The sequence below is a fragment of the Syngnathus acus genome, chromosome 1, assembly GCF_901709675.1.
Source record: "Syngnathus acus chromosome 1, fSynAcu1.2, whole genome shotgun sequence".
NCBI lineage: Eukaryota > Metazoa > Chordata > Actinopteri > Syngnathiformes > Syngnathidae > Syngnathus > Syngnathus acus.
In genome coordinates this window covers 16,162,287-16,182,046 of record NC_051087.1, presented here as the reverse complement: position 1 = coordinate 16,182,046, position 19,760 = coordinate 16,162,287, and the positions used below count along the sequence as shown (strand labels likewise).

The 19,760-nt window shown below is 41.6% G+C and overlaps 1 protein-coding gene across 17 annotated transcripts in view; it reads left to right on the top strand.

Moving 5' to 3' along the window:
- tenm3 (teneurin transmembrane protein 3) overlaps positions 1–19,760 on the top strand; it is a 408,252-nt gene that overhangs the window by 146,207 nt on the left and 242,285 nt on the right. For 14 of the 17 annotated variants that reach the window (XM_037253940.1, XM_037253950.1, XM_037254006.1 and 11 more), the window contains one exon: positions 15,980–16,147. The exons of the other annotated variants lie outside the window; for them this stretch is intronic. In XM_037253940.1, the coding sequence (XP_037109835.1) occupies positions 15,980–16,147 (168 nt within the window). The remainder of the gene's footprint in view (positions 1–15,979; positions 16,148–19,760) is intronic. 17 annotated transcript variants of the gene reach the window in all.

Here is a 19,760-nt window from a genome sequence, read left to right as displayed (position 1 = left end):
GGAACCGGGCTAATGGTAAAGCGCTTTTACAGTATCTATGGTGATGGAAATCAACTGCAACATCTGTGCTCTTTTCAACCAAAAGGATGCTATATAAATTCATACAATCATTGTCTAAGTCATATTTAAGCTGTATGGAGAGTGTTTCATTCAGTATCTTAAGATACAATGGGCGGTATGATGGCTGTAATGCAGTTGAATAGAATGAAAAGACCACCAGTGACGTGAATGAAGGTGTTTTGCATATAGCCAGTCTTGTTTTTCATCAACTACAGTCCAGTTTTTACTTTCCAAATACACTTCAGTATTGAACTTTAAAGTACAATACTAGCACATGACATTTGTTTTAAAAAGTCAATTCATAGCGTGATTTGTGGTTGACGATTCAATCTAAGGATGATATTAGTTCATTTAGAACAATAATATCCAAAATAATTCAGTTGAATTGATTCAGTAACCTTTAAGGCAGGCATTCAACCAGCATGACTGTGATGTAAATACCTGGAATCTGGACAGTTCAGGTTGGGTTCCCTAATTTTTTTTTTACTTGTAATGGAATCAGGTATAATTAGTAATTAATGGTTGTTATAAATGTGCTTTGCAATTTACCAAAAGGGGAAACAGCAACTAAATGTTGAATGTTTTTTTACTTTTATTGTTTTATGTATAAATACACAGTTTTACAAATGTATTTATTTATTTATTTAGTATTTATTTATTTTCTTCCCAATATAATTGAATAATCAGTCTGCAGTTACCCACCACAGATACTGGTTGTGAACAGTTTTAGCATGAGTTCAGGGGTGCATACATGCTGTCTTAAACACAATACTTCTAATGACTTCAATGGCTGGATTTTTACTACTTTGTCAATATGTTTCCATTGCTCAGTTAAAAGTGCCAGCAGCTCACGGTAACATTTTGTATTCTACTCTCACTGGCAATGGTATGACAAGAAAGGTAGGCATTGTCCAGGGGCATACGTGGAGCTCTTGTCAGGTCAGCACATGATACACGCACGCACGCACGCACGCACGCACGCACGCACGCACGCACGCACGCACGCACGCACGCACGCACGCACGCACGCACGCACGCACGCACGCACACACACACACACACACACACACACACACACACACACACACACACACACACTTTATCACTGCACAGTGAGAGGGGACGCAACTTGGAGGTCACTGACAGCCCTCGGCAAAAGTTGAGCAGTCACTCAGACCACAATGAGCAAGTATCTTAGAAAGAGTGCGAGAGAGAGAGCGAAAGAGAGAATGTGTGTGTGTTTGTATGCACACTTACTGGCGTGTCTGACCTGGTTTATCAACATGACAGTATTTTCAGTAGACATTTCTATGACATGCACTGTTACGTGCAGGTCACACAACCATGTATAGAACCATCATAACTATACGCTTGTCAGACATAAACTCTTCACATTGTCAAACCAGGCTGAGAGGATCACACAAGGCAAGATAGGCTATGTACCATTGTAATTGTTTGCTTTTGTTTATTTTTTTTTTACATTGACAAATGAGAACACACTCATTGGTGATAGCAATAGAGAGGCAGTCAAAATATTATGAAAATGATCAAAGTGCAAATGACATTGTGACATGCCAATAAAAGACACGTTTATCTGAATCATTATGCCAAGACCAACCAAAAAAAAAATAGACAGCAAACATACATAGATTGCCGACGGTTCTAATTTGCAGCGGGTGTTTGAAGTTGACACAAGTTGTCAACAATAAACTTTGAAGATTGATTACAAAGCAACACAAAAATTGTTTACAGTAAGGTAAGCGTCCCAGTCATGTGGTTGCCATGTAAGTGACTGCTTTAAGCTAAGTAAGACTTTCCAACAGCTGAACCTCGATTTTACGCACTTGGGTTCTACCCGACTTTCTGTCTAACGCGGTTTGGTCATGGACCCCATTTTTTTGGTCATATTTTAAATGGCTGTTATAAAGGCTGTACAAAGGCTGTACAAAGCTAAATGACTCACGTGTAAACCTTAGCGCTAGTGATTTAATTAATTACTAATTTAAAGGCATAAGAAGAATTCGAACAGCATTCCATTGTGCAACTATAGAGATGGCGATCGGTAAGGGCTGTTTGATCTAGTAGGATAGGACCGCTTATGCTATTAGGATAGGACGTACCTACATGATCGCTATCCCGATGTAATGAGACATCAGGGTTGCCAGCAAGCTAATTGCATATAAAATGTAAAGGAACAATGGTTTTCAACAGTTCTTTCTATGTAATTTTAGAGTCAAAATCCTCCAAGTTTTAGTCTAATGTGGATACATTCTGATTTCCTTAGTCCAAACAATCAAATTGTCTATTATATGTTCTGATTTCCTTAGTCCAATCAATCAATTTGTCTTTGTGTATTTAGCAAAACGACAATAATGGAGACTGGACTGGAAAAAAACTGATCAATATTTTGGCCCTTTTTCTGACATGTTGCATCATTCTTAATCTGGGATTCAATTTAAAACCCACTGAAATCAATTCTGATCAGACCCAAAACAGTCTTTCTGTGTCCCAAACATACTGTGCTGTATTTGCAAAGCAGTGAACAGTAATTGTGAATGGACAAAATTAAAGTTTCATTTTGATTATTTCCCATGAGGGTCATTAAAAAGTTACATGGGTAGGTAATAATATAACCCTGAATGTTATAAGGCCTGAATGGACTTTGTGACGCATAGTGTTTTAAAATGCTCCTAACTTTTGTTCAGGGTTAGGGCTGGAGCAGGGATTCAATCGTCTCCTATCGGTGGGCTTTTCACAATCAAGAGCGACTTCACATTATCCCTTAACATTACCAATTAATTTGTCCACATTGTCAACATGTCATAGTTTGACTCAACCTTCATGGCTTATTTGTTGACCACTAGATCAGCTCCGCACTCATGAACAACCTCATTGTTTACTGTACATTCAAACACTTTTACGTGTCGAACAGCTCATGCACGAAATTTGTAGACAGCATGTCAAAAAGGAATTTCATTATTTTAATGGCAGTCACAGTGTTTGTATAGGAGGTAAATTAGAAGAGGAATATATTCAGGGTTTCCATTGCCTGATTTCCGAGCCTTTTGATAGCACTTCTGACCGGTTGCACACCTCAAGCAGCACTCGCCTTCTTTCATCCGCACACTCAAAAGCTTCCACTATTCGCAGGAGATCGGGAGTGGGCCGGGCTACGAGAAGCAAACATTTGCGTATGATTGATGGCCATTGTAATGCATTGGTGAATTAAGTTTTTCCAATCCCATAAAATCTAAAATAAAAAAATATGAATCGCTGAACATTTAATATGTGTTTTACACAATAATTCACTGAAAAAATAAAGGCCAAAAAAGAAAACCAATAATAATGCAAGACAGTTGCTATACATAGAACAAGCCAGGGGATTTGCATCACCACCTGGCTACTTGCCTGGTCATGTGATGCACCGTTGAAAAACTAATTTCCTAGAGATTTGAATAATACCCATTGTTTTAAGATACAATTATATCTTTAAGAAAAAAGTGATGCTTAAGAATATGTGAATCCACCCGCGGATCACGAACCGTGGGTATACAGGGTTGACTGTGCCTTTATAAGGCCACAGACTGACTTTAACAAATAAGCACATGCTAAAAAACTATGCACAATGGCACTTTGACCATCAAAAGAAAAGGGGCATCCATTGCAAACAGGCCCCTGACATTTTAACACATCAAAGATTAGTCTCCAGATCCATTTAGTTATTGTAATTATGTTAGCGCTTTGCAGTTCAGTGTTGAAATAACTAGTACAGCACATTAAATCACAACCACATCAAAGGGGAACTTTATTTTGTGTTCTTTTCCAATTTGTTTCCCATCTACATGCTCCCGTAAAGATCATAATTTGGAGTCCGTGTGTGAGATGGTTTCAGCATGTGTCTCTTCACCAATATGGTTGTTACTGTTATTATCCCCAGGGTACAATTTGGCTTTACGCTAGCTTATAGTGCAGTAGAACAAAAGGCCAACATGATCTCACAGCCTCATAAAAGAGAAGGAACAATAATAAAGACCCAGTGAAGCAGAAAGACTGAGACCAAATTCCGGTGATCTCGAGTTTCTTTTTTCTTTCCTCCACCATCAATCTCTCTCCATGTAATTGTTTGGAAGGTGGAAAAATAATCCCATGGTGAGAAATGGTCGATGGTGGCTGTCACAGTTGTAATCCTCCTTATTGTTTTACGTTTGTCACTCAACCCAAATTATATATATATATATATATTATATATATATAATATATAATATATATATATATATATGTATATATATATATATATATATATATATATATATATATATATATATCCATCCATCCATCCATTTTCTGTACCGCTGTATCCCCACGGGGGTCGCGGGTATATATATATATATATATATATATATACGTTGACAGGGTATGATGGGAAAGATTTACAAGTGTTTATAAATAATGTATGCCCAGGCTCCATGTCTACTGCAGAACGCCAGCGAGAAGAAAAGGAAAGAAAAGAAACCTAGTGACTAAAAATTGAAATTTACAAACACAAAGGTGTCGTAGTCAGGCTGATGTGTCAAATGAGGCAAACTCCGCCCACGGCGGTGTATTTTTCCGTGTTGCACGGCTGTCACCTCTCTGCTCTCACTCTGCTGGCCGGCTGACGCGCCCTCTGCGCTAGACCTCGGATGCGCACGTTGACAATGCGGAACTGCGCGTTCTAATAATCGGCGCTGATCGCCACCACCTGTCCTATGTTACCCGCTGATTAGGGTGTGTACATAGACACCGTTCGCCGGCCAGTCCTCGCCGTTTTGTCCGCATTGACACGCGGACGCCTGCCACCTGATTCCCGTTTGCCTGATCCGCCGTGTAACGAGATGCCACCACGACGTACGACGTGAGCTTGCTGACCGGCTCTTCAGTTGCCTCATGCACATGGTCTGCTGACATTCCAGCTCCCTTTCCCCTTTTCCTCTTTTCGTATTCCCTGAATAAACAGTCCGTGTTGCACATGGTTGTCCTTCCTTGTTTGTGACAGGCTGGCTGTCGCGTTTCCCGCGCTTGTCCGCAGTGACGCACATTGCTCAGAGGCACGCCCCCCGCTATCAGCTATCACCGTTCTCCTGTCACATATAAACACGCGAAGTAGCGCATTCGTGAAAGGTGAAGCGGCGAAGGATCACTGTAATTGTAACAGGTACAAACAAGCAACAGCGACTGATTTACATTTTTTAGAGGTATGACACAGTCCACATTATTTTTCTTAAATACATTTATTTAAGGTGGCTCGGTGGCGCACTGGTTAGCACGTCCACCTCACAGTTGGGATGGTGCCGGTTCGATTCCACCTCCGACCCTCCCTGTGTGGAGTTTGCATGTTCTCTCCGTGCCCGTGTGGCTTTTCTCCGGGCACTCCAGTTTCCTCCCACATCCCAAAAACATGCTTGGTAGGCCAATTGAGCACTCCGAATTGCCCCTAGGTCTGAGTGCGAGTGCGGATGGTTGTTCGTCTCTGTGTGCCCTGCGATCGGCTGGCAACCGGTTCAGGGTGTCCTCCGCCTACTGCCCGATGACTACTGAGATAGGCTCCAGTATGCCCGCGACCACCGTGGGGACAAGCGGTATAGAAAATGCATGGATGGATGGACATTTATTTAACCCATATGTGTGTGTATAAATCAGTTTGACTTTTTCATAGTTGTGTTTTATATGTTTAAATAAAATAATGAAATTACCCAAATTCAGCTGTTTTTCCCGGGTCCTTAATGTTCAATATTTAATTAAGAATAAAGATGTAATATATAAGATACATTAATCACGACCAACATGAAACGCTTATATGATTATATGCTTTTCATATCGCCAAGACCAAGGTGCTAATTTTGGTGCCAGCACTTTACACGTATGCTGCGTTATTTTGAGATTACAGTACATTTGCACAATTATAGATTCTTTGCACTGACTTCTTTATATTCAATAAAATTGTTACTTGTTCAATGCTGTCCAATGAAAAGACAATAACATATGTGTGTCACAAATGTTAAGAATGTACTAATTTTTGTGCTGTTTGTGCTGAGTTGTAAGCCTTATACGTTGTTGTAAGGTTATAAGGTTAGTTTAGAAAGATAAAGTGTTTGGGATCATAGTTTGAGGGTATACACTTTTACACTTTCAGACTGAGAATAGTCTTTGTTGATTTATTCTGGATTTATGAGGTGGGGGAAAACTACTGAGTCACACAACTGTGTGGTTGACAGCTCACAGAAAACAAGGGCGGAGATTAAAACTATAGACAAAAGGGTAGAGCGACAGACCAAAAACAACTGAGTAAGCTTAGCACGCCGTAGCAAACAGATGTTCTGCGTGTGTGTGTGTTTGTGCGTGTGTGTGCGCGTGTGCGCGCGTGTGTGCGCATGTATTTGTGCGTGCGCATCATGCACATGCATGTGTGTGTGAGCATGCATGTATCAGTGTGTGTCAGCCAGAACTAAGCCAAACAGGTATGAATAATGGGCAAGCTGTGAAGGTGCTCAAAAAATTATTTCACACAATCAGATAATTCTCAATTCATGTCGCACATTTAAAGTCAAAGTCAAAGTCAAAGTCAGCTTTATTGTCAATCCCTTCATATGTCAAGACACACAAAGAAACCCACGGTGACGAGACATACAAGTAGGCGACACAAAACAAAAACAAGAAGGCACAAACCATAAATAATAAATAATAAATAAAATAAAATGAGCGATGAATAAAAACAGACCAATAACCCATTGAATATGAGGGGCAAAACCGAGCCACTCATTTGACGAACAAAACACCGTTCGAGCGGGACAGAGAGAGGTCGCTGCGTATGCACGCGCCGCCATCTTGAACATACATGCACACGTCTAAAGACAACCAAATTATTGCAATGTATCGATTTTAACTTTTATGCCTGGTCATTTGAGTTTCATGTAAAACACCTTAGTCGCTATTTTTGACTCTTTATAAATTGGATTTACACACAGGGCCAAATTCACAAAGATTGCATTGCAACCGTTGTTTACACTTTAAATTGCACTTCATTTTAACTGTGGTTTGCTCCGTTTTAATCTCTCACAAAGGATACTGCACTAACTTCCCGATTCCAAGCCGTTTCTCAGAACAACAGGCAAGAAATAAAACGTCTTTTTCTAAATTATCATGAACACGCCAGGCAAAAGAGGCGTCCTTGAAATTCTGGCCCCACGCAAGCTTTCATGTTGGCCCCCCCTTCGAATGTTCGTACAGTCAAACCTTGGTTTTCGACCACAATCCGTTCCAGAAGGCGGTTCGAGAAGTGAATCGGTCAAATTCCGAATCTATTTTTCCCATTACAAATAATGGAAAAAAATTTAATCCGTTCCAAGACCAAAAAAAACCCCGCCTTTTTAAAGCATTTTTTCATTTGCGCATGTTTGTCCAATCGCGCAACTGCAGCGCACCGCCGAACGCGGAACCGTAGCGCGCCGCCGACCGCGCAACTGCACTGCGCTGGTCGCATTATTGTGACAGAGCCGTCGCTGAAATTTAGAAAATATTTATATAAGTCCTGATGTACTTTCCAAAATTTAAGTGGACCTCAGTGCGCAGGGAGCTTAATTTGGTCCGCTCGCGCAACCGCAGCACGCCGGGTGCTCACTGTCGCATTGCTTTAAGAGCGTCTTTGTGTTTTAGGATGGCTTTACTGCTCCCACTTGCTTTCTTTGGAGGCATGATTAGGGGTTAATACAATCCTCAAAGTAACGAAAACACAATAACGAACGGAGTCAGTCAGCATCCGGGCCGCGCGGTCGGGTTTTCTCGGGTCCTTTCGGTTCATCTCGCGAGGTTCGACCTCCGAATTTTGTTCGACAACCGAAGCAAAAAAATCTCGAATTTTTCGTTCGGATTCCAATTTGTTCGAGAACCGGGACACTCGAAAACCGAGATTTGACTGTATCTCATGACCCCAGCGGGATTTTTGTGGAAGGGTAGGGTGGTGTGTGTGAAAATTTGAATGACATGTCAAAAGTGTATCAGCGCTTTCAAACATGATGTACAAATGCAAATCGTTCTTGGTGTTCTGTTGATGGGTAGGGTAATTCAGGACATTTCTTGAACATGTTTTTGCGTTCTCGTGTTGGTCAGATGTGGCAGGTCGCAATGTGTCCCTTCGAGCAAAATTTGCCCTCCCATGACGCATGGGATTTAGTGTGTGATCTGTGTGTAGGATGGAGCCGCTGTGCCTGACATGATGATGCCTTCCCCCATGCTATGAACAGGCTTCCACAGAGGAGTGCCAATTTTAAACCAGTTTTCCATACACGTTTTTTGCCTCACATATGACTATTAGCGCTGGTGTTTGTGAATTAGATGTTTATAAATGAGGGTCATTTACACAGAGGTGGGGGACCTCTCCGCCAAATATATGCATATTACCTAATTTAAATATGTATGTGCACACGGACACATTCTTCTTGGTATTGCCGTTAGTGAAACATTTCACCATCTTCATCACCATCAGCATTTCACCATCATCCGCGTGCGCTTTGTGAATTAGATGCTATCTGTGTGCTCTATTTTTACCAGTTAGTACCACGCAAAAGCCAATCAACCTTTCAGTGAATTTGGCCCCTAGACTATTCAACTGGAAAGCAAACCCCTCAGAGCTGACTTTTTGAGCTTGTTCCGGTGATGGCCCTTTGGCACCCAAGAGAAGACAACAAAGTGAGATTCGTGAAATATTATTGACCGTACACCAACATAATTTAATATCTCAAGGAAGTGGAAGGAAAACTTACCTGTGGGGGACCCTCTACAAATAACAGTTTTAATCTGTGAAACAATGAATGAGCAAATCTGGAAATTTATGTACTGAAGGGATTCATCAAGTCGCATTATAATAACATCCGTTCGTTCATCCATCTTCCAAACCGCTTATCCTAACAAAGGTTGCGGGCGTACTGAAGCCTGTCCCAGCAGTCGGTTGGGAGACCCTGAACTGGCCGCCAGCCAATCGCATGGCACGTACTATAGACAAACAACCATTCACCCTCACAATCACATCTACGGACAGTTTGGGACTCCAAATTCTCCACAAATTGACTGGTGTCAATCAGCCTCCCACAATTAGTTATTTATAGTGTAAACGCGTCACAGAATGCTATTCACATTGATGATTGAGTTAAACTAAATAATTAGTTTCGTCTTTATTTCTTTACAGTTCTATTCCAACGATATTGTCAGTATTTGTCGTATTTCATTCTCATTTAACAAGATTGTGAGATGGCTTGTCATTTTCCCAGAGTCTCTCCAGAATGTGGTTTCTTATGAAGAAGCCCTGTAACCCCTGCTCTCCACTACTCTCCTCTGGGTTTGCGCTTTCCTGCCCATTGTCCTGCCCTCTTCCTTTATCTCTCATCTCATGACGGTTTCCTGGCTCCTGTTTGCTTGACTGTCTCTTCTTCATCTCCAACCCACAAGGCACAATGTGTTGAGAACTTGGTCTAACACAAAAAGTGTGATGTAGGTGTGCATGAAAAGCATAACCCGTTTTTTTCTCCAACACAGTCCTCTGCTGTGCAGCTCACTTTCTATTTCACTCAACTATTTATTGTCTGTATGTCGTGCAGTGTATTTCTAGTTGTGTATGGCTGACATGAGCCTTTCCATGTGAATGCAGCATTACCTTATTCCCTCAAACATTATGTAGATTGTAGAGTAGCTATTAGGTACCTAGTCATTTGACAGTCAATCTTTCCTTTAGTTATTTTAGTACATTGTAAGTACATGTATATTGCCTCCTTACTCCCCAACTCCCCACACATGAAGCGGTTTAGGTTTTACCAAAACATTGGTGATAAATAAAGATGGGGGAGTACTGATACCAAGTATAAACAGAGAAAGAATGTAAAAAAAAAATCAACAGTTGAAAAAGAAAAATAAGACAACTAGGAAGCAGAGGGCTGTACGGAAGAGGATTAGGGCCAGTGAAGGAAAAAAAACGAGGGGTGACAGGATCTGACTTTAAAGTCAGAATTCCCACTTTCTGAGAATAAAGTCAGAATTCTGACTTTAAAGTCGGAATTCTGTCACCCCTCGTTTTTTTTTCTTCACTGGCCCTAATCCTAGGGCTGTGACTGACACTGTTTGCCTGATTTTAAGTGCATTTTGTAGGGCTTGGCACATTATAATTGATTTTTCAGGCTGCTGTTCTGTCAAGAATGAGTTTTTTTACAGATAATATAATTTTATATCAACATTCACGAAAAAACTTGGGTACAGGATACATCAGGTATTTATTAGCTGTTGTGAATTGGGACGCCCAAATCATTGTTTGGCCTCTGTCTCTCTCTCTCTCTCTCTCTCTCTCTCTCTCTCTCTCTCTCTCTCTCTCTCTCTCTCTCTCTCTCTCTCTCTCTCTCTCTCTCTCTCTCTCTCTCTCTCTCTCTCTCTCTCTCTCTCTCTCTCTCTCTCTCTCTCTCTCTCTCTCTCTCTCTCTCTCTCTCTCTCTCTCTCTCTCTCTCTCTCTCTCTCTCTCTCTCTCATAAGAGTTGCTACGTGCGTTTCCGGCTCCACATTTTTCCGTCCACTTCAGCCTGTTATTTACTTTTGCCAGGTATGCAGTCTGGGTTGAGAAAATCTAAAATGAGTGGGCATTCACTATCAAATCTTGTGGCCCGCGAGTTTCTCCTTGCGCACCCCAGAGGCTGTAGTAAGCCCAATGCATAAAGGTGAAACATGATATTGCAGATCAATTTTTACAATAGACGCTACCACTATTGGTAGGACTCTTCAAGAAAAATATCAAATGAAAGAAACAAAAATTTTGATTGAGCTTATCAGAGAGGCACAGTAACTTTTTTTTCACTTAAACCAGGCCTCAAACATGTTGGTGCATTGTCATTGAAAAGAACATTTGCAGTTTCACCTAAGCGCAACACAACCACGACCACTACTACAAAACTACATTCATCATGAGTGCGCTATGGTGAGTTTTGTGTTTAATAATTTGTTTTCATTAGTTTTTTTTATGCCAGTCCGTCAAAATATGTTTATGTTTAAGTGATTCTGTGGTGCATAAATTGCTGATTTAAACTAGAGCGCAGGCACGCCCATTTTTTACTGGTGGACCTCCAAACATGCACTAATTCATGCATAACCGGATTTACAGTGATCCCTCATTTTTCGTGGGGGATGCATTCCAGAACCACCCACGAAAAATGAAAATCCTCAAAGTAGAAATGGCACATACATTATTTAGAAATTTAAATACAACTGTGTTGAAATTTCCAACATGTGCCACTAGAACGCATAGGTGTATTGCAAGTCAATTGGGAGTGGTTTACGTTGCAAAGCAATGTAAAGTGTCCACCTTTAAAGTTACCACACTACACTAACCCGGGGGACATCATGCATAGCGAAACCAAAGTGAGTCATGGTTGCGCATGAATCTCCTGTTGCATTGTGGTCCAGTACAGAATATTTAAACTTTTTAAATCCTCCCCAATACCTTTACGCTACATAAACCTTTCCTATTCCCTTAACCATTCCCATACTGCTCCTTGCATGTATTGTACCTTTACAGTAAATGAAAGAACAAACACGTGATATTGTCACGGGTCTGGACTCTTTCTGCACCGGGTGGTGCTTCTTTCCTCACGTGTGGCCGGCTGCCGCCTCCTGCGCTTGAACTCAATCACGTCCGCAGTGACGCACATTGCTCAGAGGCACGTCCCGCGCACCCTGCACTTGTCCTCAGTGAAGCACATTGCTCCGAGGCACGCCCCGCACTATGAGCACTCATTTGCACTGTCCCGATCCCAACCGACTCTTTCTGCACGGTGGTGCATTTTTCCTTTGTGCACTGCTGTGTCACGTCTCCGCTCTCTCCCTGCTGGCCGTCTGACACGCCCTCCGTGCTCGACTTCGGAGTCGTGTGTCCCCAATAAGTAACTGTGGGTGCCAATCGGCGCTGATCGCCACCACCTGTCCCGTGTTACCCGCTGATTAGGGCGTGTATATAGACACTGTTCGCCGGTCAGTCAACACCGTTTTGTCTGCTTTGACACGCATGCCTGCCACCTGATTCCCGTTTGCCTGAACCGCTGTGTCGCGGTACACCTGGCTGGTTGTGTGCCTTGACACATGCACGCCTACCAGCTGATTCCCTTTTACCTAATCCACTGTATAACAAGATGCCACCATGACTCATGAGGCGAGCTTGTTGACCGGCTCGTCAGTTGCCTCGTGCAACCTCTCTGCTGGTTACGAGCCTCCATTTTCCTCTTTTCGCATTCCTGAATAAACAGTCCGTGTTGCACATTGTTGTCCTGCCCTGTTTGTGACAGGCTGGCTGCCGCGCTTCCCAAGTGTGTTCGCATTGACGCACATTGGTCATGGGCACGCCTCGCGCTATCAGCATATATTTAAAAGTCGTTCTCCCATCACTTAATAAGCCGCGAAGTAGCGCATTCGCAAAAGGTGAAGCGTGAAGTGGCGAGGGATCACTGTTTTTAATTTTATTGGCTTCTGTTAAAAAACGAAACATGCTCTCCTTCAGGGCCATTTATGGTACACTGGTGCCCTTGGCCGGCCATAAAACGAATATAACTCAATTTCCGTGCTAGCGCAAGTCTAGTCTAAGGTGTTTGGGTCCATGATGCGCCCATCTGCAAGCATTTTGGTGTTTCCTTTGACAACTTACTGAGAGAAAATAGTTTGCGTTCGGCGTAGAAACAGGTATATCGTGATCTCAGTGCTGGGGAAATGGTCTTGTTCAGCAAATTTGTGAATTTAGTAGTTTTTTCTACAATTGTTCCTGGCATGAAAATAGCGCACTCAATATATAGCTGTTGCTGCCAGGAATAGTGGTCCAACTGTATCGACTAGCTGACTATACACATCCACAGAATTTGGGTACAGTATCTTCAAATTTAAAGTACACTTCATGGGCGTAATGAGAGTAAATGACATCCATAAATCTCAGAAAAAATATTTCCATGATTTGAAGCCAGCCTCAGCTGTGAATGAGACAAACCTTTTTGTTGTTTCCATCTTTATTCACAGTTTACATGCAGTGGGTGTTTTAGAAGTCTGGACGGGAGAATACGTAACAGGGACATAATATGTAGACGTAATATGTAATATTGTAGACCCGATGAACCAATCAATGGACATTACATTTTATGTAAAATATGTACGCCGGAGCGGTAAACCAATCACAGAATTTACAATAAATCATGGCATGCATGCGTCCTATAATGCGTTGTGCCCTATGTGTGTATTAAGTACAAAATAGCCCCCGCAATTGAGTCTGCGCCTTTTAACCCGGAAGCGTCTTGTAGCGCGGAAAATACAGTACCCAAGCACAAGCATGGAAAAAAATGTGCTTGAGAATGAGAGCACGTGATTAGGGATGGTCCGATCTGATCTACTGAATCAGTATCAAGTCCGATCCAGGCTTAAATACATGGATCATTATTCGATTGTTTTTATTAGAACATGTCCAGTGGACTTCATAAAACCAGTCCATATCATCTAGACCAGGGGTCTCAAAGTCCAGTCCTCGGGGGCTGCATTCCTACAGGTTTTCCAAGTTTCCCTTGTTAAACACCTGATTCAAATGATCAGTTCATCCTCACTTTCTGCAGCAGCCTGATAATTGAATCAGGTGTGTTTAACGAGGGAAACTTGGAAAACATGTAGGAATGCGGCCCCCGAGGACTGGACTTTGAGACCCCTGATCTAGACTCAACTCTGCGCAACATGCCATATACACAGATGATATGTCACCATGTGGTTGTCATGTGGCTGTGTTTTTGTCACGTGAGCAGTTGTACAGTCAATGTGGTCTTTCTAGATGTCAGTATCAAGCAAATTACATCCACGTATTGTTAACATCTTTTATAGCAGCCTTGTCCAAAATCCGGCCCGCGGGCCAAATCCGGCCCCCAGTCAGATTTCATACGGCCCGCAGCTTCGGTCTTATAATGTATTATTTATGGCCCGCCTGCACTGTCAAACTGAACGTGGCGGCTGTGGCTCAGGCAGTAGAGTGCATCGTTTAGTCACCGGAGGGTTGACGGTTCGATCCCAGTTCTGTCACAGTCACATGTCGTTGGGTCCTTGGGCAAGACACTTCACACACCTTGCCTCCAGGTCGCCATTGTAAATGAGAAAGTGTTCTCAATTGGCTTACCTGGTAAAACATTGAATAAAATAAATAAAAAAATAAAAAATAAATAAATAAATCATGAAACTTGAAACTGTAATTCCTCCTATTACCAAAGGGTGGCAGTACCACACCTCTCCGCTCATTTCTGCCATGGCGACTGCAAAGAAAACATGGAAAGTTGACATTGAGGGCTGTCGCTTTCAAGAGAAATGGGAATTACAATACTTCTTCAGTGAAAATAAAGGCAATAGTGTTAGTCTAATTTGTAAAGAGACGGTTGTCTTGTTTAAGGATTTCAACGTAAAGAGATACTATCACAACCGGTTCAGGGTGTCCCCCGCCTACTGCCCGATGACGGCTGGGATAGGCTCCAGCACGCCCGCGACCCCCGTGGGGACTAAGCGGTACAGAAAATGGATGGATGGACGGAGATACTATCAGACTAAACATGCTAACACATACGACAAGCTAACAGGGAGTGACAAAGTGAAGCAGCTCCAAGCTGAACTGGCATCACAACAGCGATTCTTCACGCGGGGCTGCGAGTCAAAAGTAAATATTACTAAAGGAAGCTACAAAGTGGCCATGTTAATACTGTTGATGTTATGAACCTGTAGACATGACACAAACTATTACTTTCTGAACGATATTGTAAATGACAAGAGCAAAATTTACTTGTTCTAAGTTTTAATAATAACAGACAAATTTCCATTACTTATAACTCCTGTTTAAAATGTTCATGATGCAAAAACAATTTTAAACTCATGTAAATTTAGGGTATTTCATACAGTTTGTTCAATGTTATCTGACTCTTCAGATATGAATGAAGGGCAGAATTTGTGTTTTTAGACTTGTTCACATTTGCCTGAGTGGCTTATATTTTGTTATTTTGTCATTTGGAAAATAAAGACAATTGTGACAATAAAATTTGTTTTATAACAGTGTGTATTTGCATGAAATCTTTGTAGTTAAAAATTGTCCGAAAAAACTATTAGCCTCCGGGCCCCTTCACTTGATTAAATCTGGCCCTCCTTGCAAAAAGTTTGGACACCCCTTTTTTAGAGTGACAAAAATAATTGAATCTGTATAAGATCGGTCTTGTCCGATCCTCGAGGGCGCAGTGCTAGCATCGGATATCAAAAAGTGGTACTGAGCCATCCGTTATTGATACGGCATTTTTGTACCGTATAAATACAATTACGATACAGTATGAGCCAACAATTTATAAGATTCTTCTCACATTCTCTAGCATGCACAAAAAGTGCCGCTTAAAGTCTGTAAATTACTCATAGGATGGTGTGAGCCATTTAGCATTTTCTAAAGCACAGGTGTCAATCAATCAGACTCCTGCAGAACATGAGGATGATCATTTGAATCTGGTGTGAGGGAAACTTGGAAAACGTAGGAATGTGGCCCCCAAGGACTGGAGTTTGACACCCCTGTTCTAAAGTGTTGCCCTTCTCTATAATGTCAGTTTATAAGCCCTACAGTCAATGTGCCAGTTTTATGGTACTATTATATCACTATCATGGTATACACCATTTAAATCCATCCTTCTCATCACTATGTTGAAAAACAAATGTATATGCTGATTTTCCATTTGCCTCCGTCTATTTTTAATCCCTACATTGGTTATTGGTAAAGGAATTTACAGTCACATCATTTGCATTTTTGTTGTTATTGTAACTCATGTCTTTGTTTCATAAACTCAACATTTTCATTTCATGGACCTTTTCTTTTTCTTAGGTTTCCCCATGCCCTCTCCCTCCTGTCCATCATCTGTGTTTGATCAAACACATCCCCATTCAGCCAGTCTACATGACAGCCAAAGTTTAAATGACACAGCTGAGCCAGAAGAAGAGGAAGTGGAGCGAGTGGATTATACTTCCCGATTGTACTTACCTGTAAACCATGGTAATTAACCATAATCTTTTATTTGTCAAACATTCACGAGGCTCCTTCTTGCTTCATGGAATGAACTGAAGTAGCTCAGCTGTTTGGAACACTTTGTGGCCGACGTCGTGATGACGTCATAGTGTTAGCTGGATGCAAAAGAAGTGAAGGCAGCAGTAAACTGCTACTTTTACGAAGAAATATGTCGTCTTGTTGTGGTTTCGATTTCCCAAACCGTAAAAGCAAAAACTATCTCATATCCCAGCCTCTGCCAGTCTAGAAATGTTAAAATTGATAATCACCAGCTAAAGTGTTGTTTCTGTCACGTCTGTTTTCTTTCATAAGTCACCAAGATACGCAAACACAATGCATTTGGAGAAGCTCTTTGTAAGCTGAATTGTTCATAGGTTGTTATATGTTGCATTGAAATATGTAAGGGTTCATTAAACTTACATTTCCCCTGAAGTCCACGTATATGGGACTTCCTCCGCCACCTATCCAAAAATGGAGTGCTTTAAGCGGCCGCACTTAGCTGAAGGGTCGCCCTCCTTGCTGGAAGTCCATTGCCCTGTATCTTGCCCTGTAAGCCCACCATTTACATTTCGACAAGGTGACCTCCAGGGGTTGTCTCGCAGTTATTTATCTATAATTGACGCACATGGGCTGGCTGACCAGACAGTGTTATATACGCCGCTGCATCTTCTGCTTTGGTTGGATGGATAGCGGGCGGTCGCAAAGGAGAGGTCTGGGAGCAGTGAACAAACTCGGCATCAGGCAGGGAGTTTCTTCGCAGCGTGGCCAGCTGGGCGAGGCGGCCGGGTAGTCCTCCTGGCAGCCGCCACTGTGGCTCTGAGCTTTTAGGCTGCGACACAGATTCCCCATGTTGGTTGGCTTCACAGTTGGTGGTTGGCTAACACGGTCAGTGGCGGACTCTGAGCTTTTTGGCTGCGACAGACAGCCCCATGTCTGGCTGGTAAGAAACTGAAATCGTTCTGCTAATCTTGTCCGTTTACCCGTCAGAAGCTAATTCTACCTCGACAAGCCATATGATCTACCGCATAGGTGTCAAACTCAAGGTCCAGGGGGCCAGATACGGCCCGACACATCATTTTATGTGGCCCACAAAGACAAATTTTGCACCGACTTTGTGTCATTACTACAATTAAAAATTTTCTTCACTTTTTAAAAATAGAGATATCGCTAGTAATTTTTATTACATTCATCTTTTTAAACTATTTGATTTTTTTACTAGTCTCTGATTTAAAAACTAGTTCACCAGTTTATCGTGTAGCCTATACTGTAAATAATATAAGGCATTGACAGTCATAATTGCCCTCCAAGGGAAACTATGACTACAATGCGGCCCGCGACAAAAAATAATTTGACACCCCTGATCTAGCGAGAGCAGTGTCTGCTTACCTGTCTGTGAGCTGCCATAATTTTAGTGTTGCTGAACATCCGAAAACTACGACCAATTGCCACCAAAGTTCATATTTACATTCCTCCCATTGTACACTTAAACCTGTAATTTTTTTTTAAAAACAATCAGCACGATACTTAGATTTTGTGAGGCACTAAGTACAGCCTTGTGTTCGGCCCCTGTCGTTCACTTGGCAGCACTTGTGGCCACACAACTCAAAATTTACCATTTACGATTGGTATTCTGGTGCCGAAGGAAAGGAGACGCAGGAGGTGTGTTGCAAAAGACTTTACTGAACATACTGGTAAAACGAGGATTCGAAAGAGCAACAACGGAAGTGCGTTACCTTATAAACACCAAGTTCCCAACACACTTTTCAACCCTTAGTTCCATGGGGGAATTCTCTATGCAAACACCACAGCAAACACCACAGTATAATATAATAATAAACGTGAATACACTGTGTATTCCTATGCAACTTTAGTGTCCTGATAACATCGCACCAACAACATAACATGACTACCGCATTTTCCGGACTTTAAGTCGCTCCGGAGTACAAGTCGCACCAGCCATAAAATGCATAATGAAGAGAAAAATATATATATGTCGCACCGGAGTACAAGTCGCATTTTTGGGGGAACTTTATTTGACAAAATCCAACACCAAGAACAGACATAAACTAGCAACAACAGGCTAAACGATACGGTATGCTAACGTGACATAAACACAAACGTGGATCTGAGAACGTGCCTGACGTAACATATTAACAGTTATTCAAATAACTATAACATAAATAACAAGTTTGTCAAACCATCCGTGTCACTTCAAATCATTAAATCCATCAAAATCTTCGTCCTTTGTGTCACTTATAAACAACGTCGCTGCTGACTCCAGAAGTACATGCGCCGCTGACGTCACACTCATCGTCAGTTGTGGTTCCAATTATTCCCAAGGCCTATCTAACTATATATAAACTATATATCAAACAACTATAACATAAATAACAATTGTATCGAACCATCCGTGTCACTCCAAATCATTAGATCCATCTAAAACTTCGTCCTCTGTGTCACTTAAAAAAACGCCGCTGCTGATTCCGGAAATACATGCAGCGCTGACGTTGGACTCATCGGCAGTTGTGGTTCCAATTATTTCACAGGCCTATATAACTATATATCAAATAACTATAACATAAATAACAAGTTTATCCAACCATCCGTGTCACTCCAAATCATTAAATCCATCGAAATCCTCTATTTCACATAAACAACTCCGCTGACTCCGGTAGTCAGTGGATGGTGGAAGTCAGTGGATGTCAGACTCATCGTCAGTTGCGGTTCCAATTATTCCACAGGCCGAGAGCGCCCTCATGCGGTTTAAAGTGAAAATAACATGTGAAGTGATAAACTACTAGTAAGTAAGTAATGTGTTAATGATCAAGTAATATAGTGTTAATAATTTCACATATAGTAAGTCACTCCTGATTATAATTCGCACACCCGGCCGGCCAAACTATGAAAAAAACAGCGACTTATAGTCCGGAAAATGCGGTAATGTTATGTTATGTTCATGTCACCGAGATTTAGGAGAGAATCCGGCCATTTTTCGAATTTAAAGATAATTCAGACTCAATTACATGAAACAGAAATAACACAAGGTATTTATTCTTTCTTGTGCGGCCCGGTACCAAATGATCCATGGACTTTTACCAGTGCATGGCCCGGGGGTGGGGGACCACTAGCTTACATCACCAAATTTTAGTATTACGCGAAAGAATAAAGACAAAGAAGAACACAGACATACACAAAAAAAATGTCTTGGTTCGGGAAAGCGGGGCAGACTGAACTGACTTTAAAATGTCCCCCATTGTAAATACACAATTTGGTCCTAGATAGACTTTGATGAATCGGTTCAATTTTTCAGCATTTAGTTTTCAATGCAGTTGCCTACTCACTAGGTTTTCATTAGTAATCTTAAAAATCATACACTTGAAATTAATATAAACAAATTCATGACACACTGTACATGTGTATGACAAACAATAGACATGGGACATTTTGAATCTAAGTCTAGATATTGAAGTTGCCATAGTCAAGATTTGTTCTGGTTGCCATCAAATTATGTTGGTTGGCCAATGACCCCGCATCCGTCATTGCATATTTAGATGAGAAACAGACCTTGATGGTTTAAAGAGAAGAACGAAGACAACCGCAA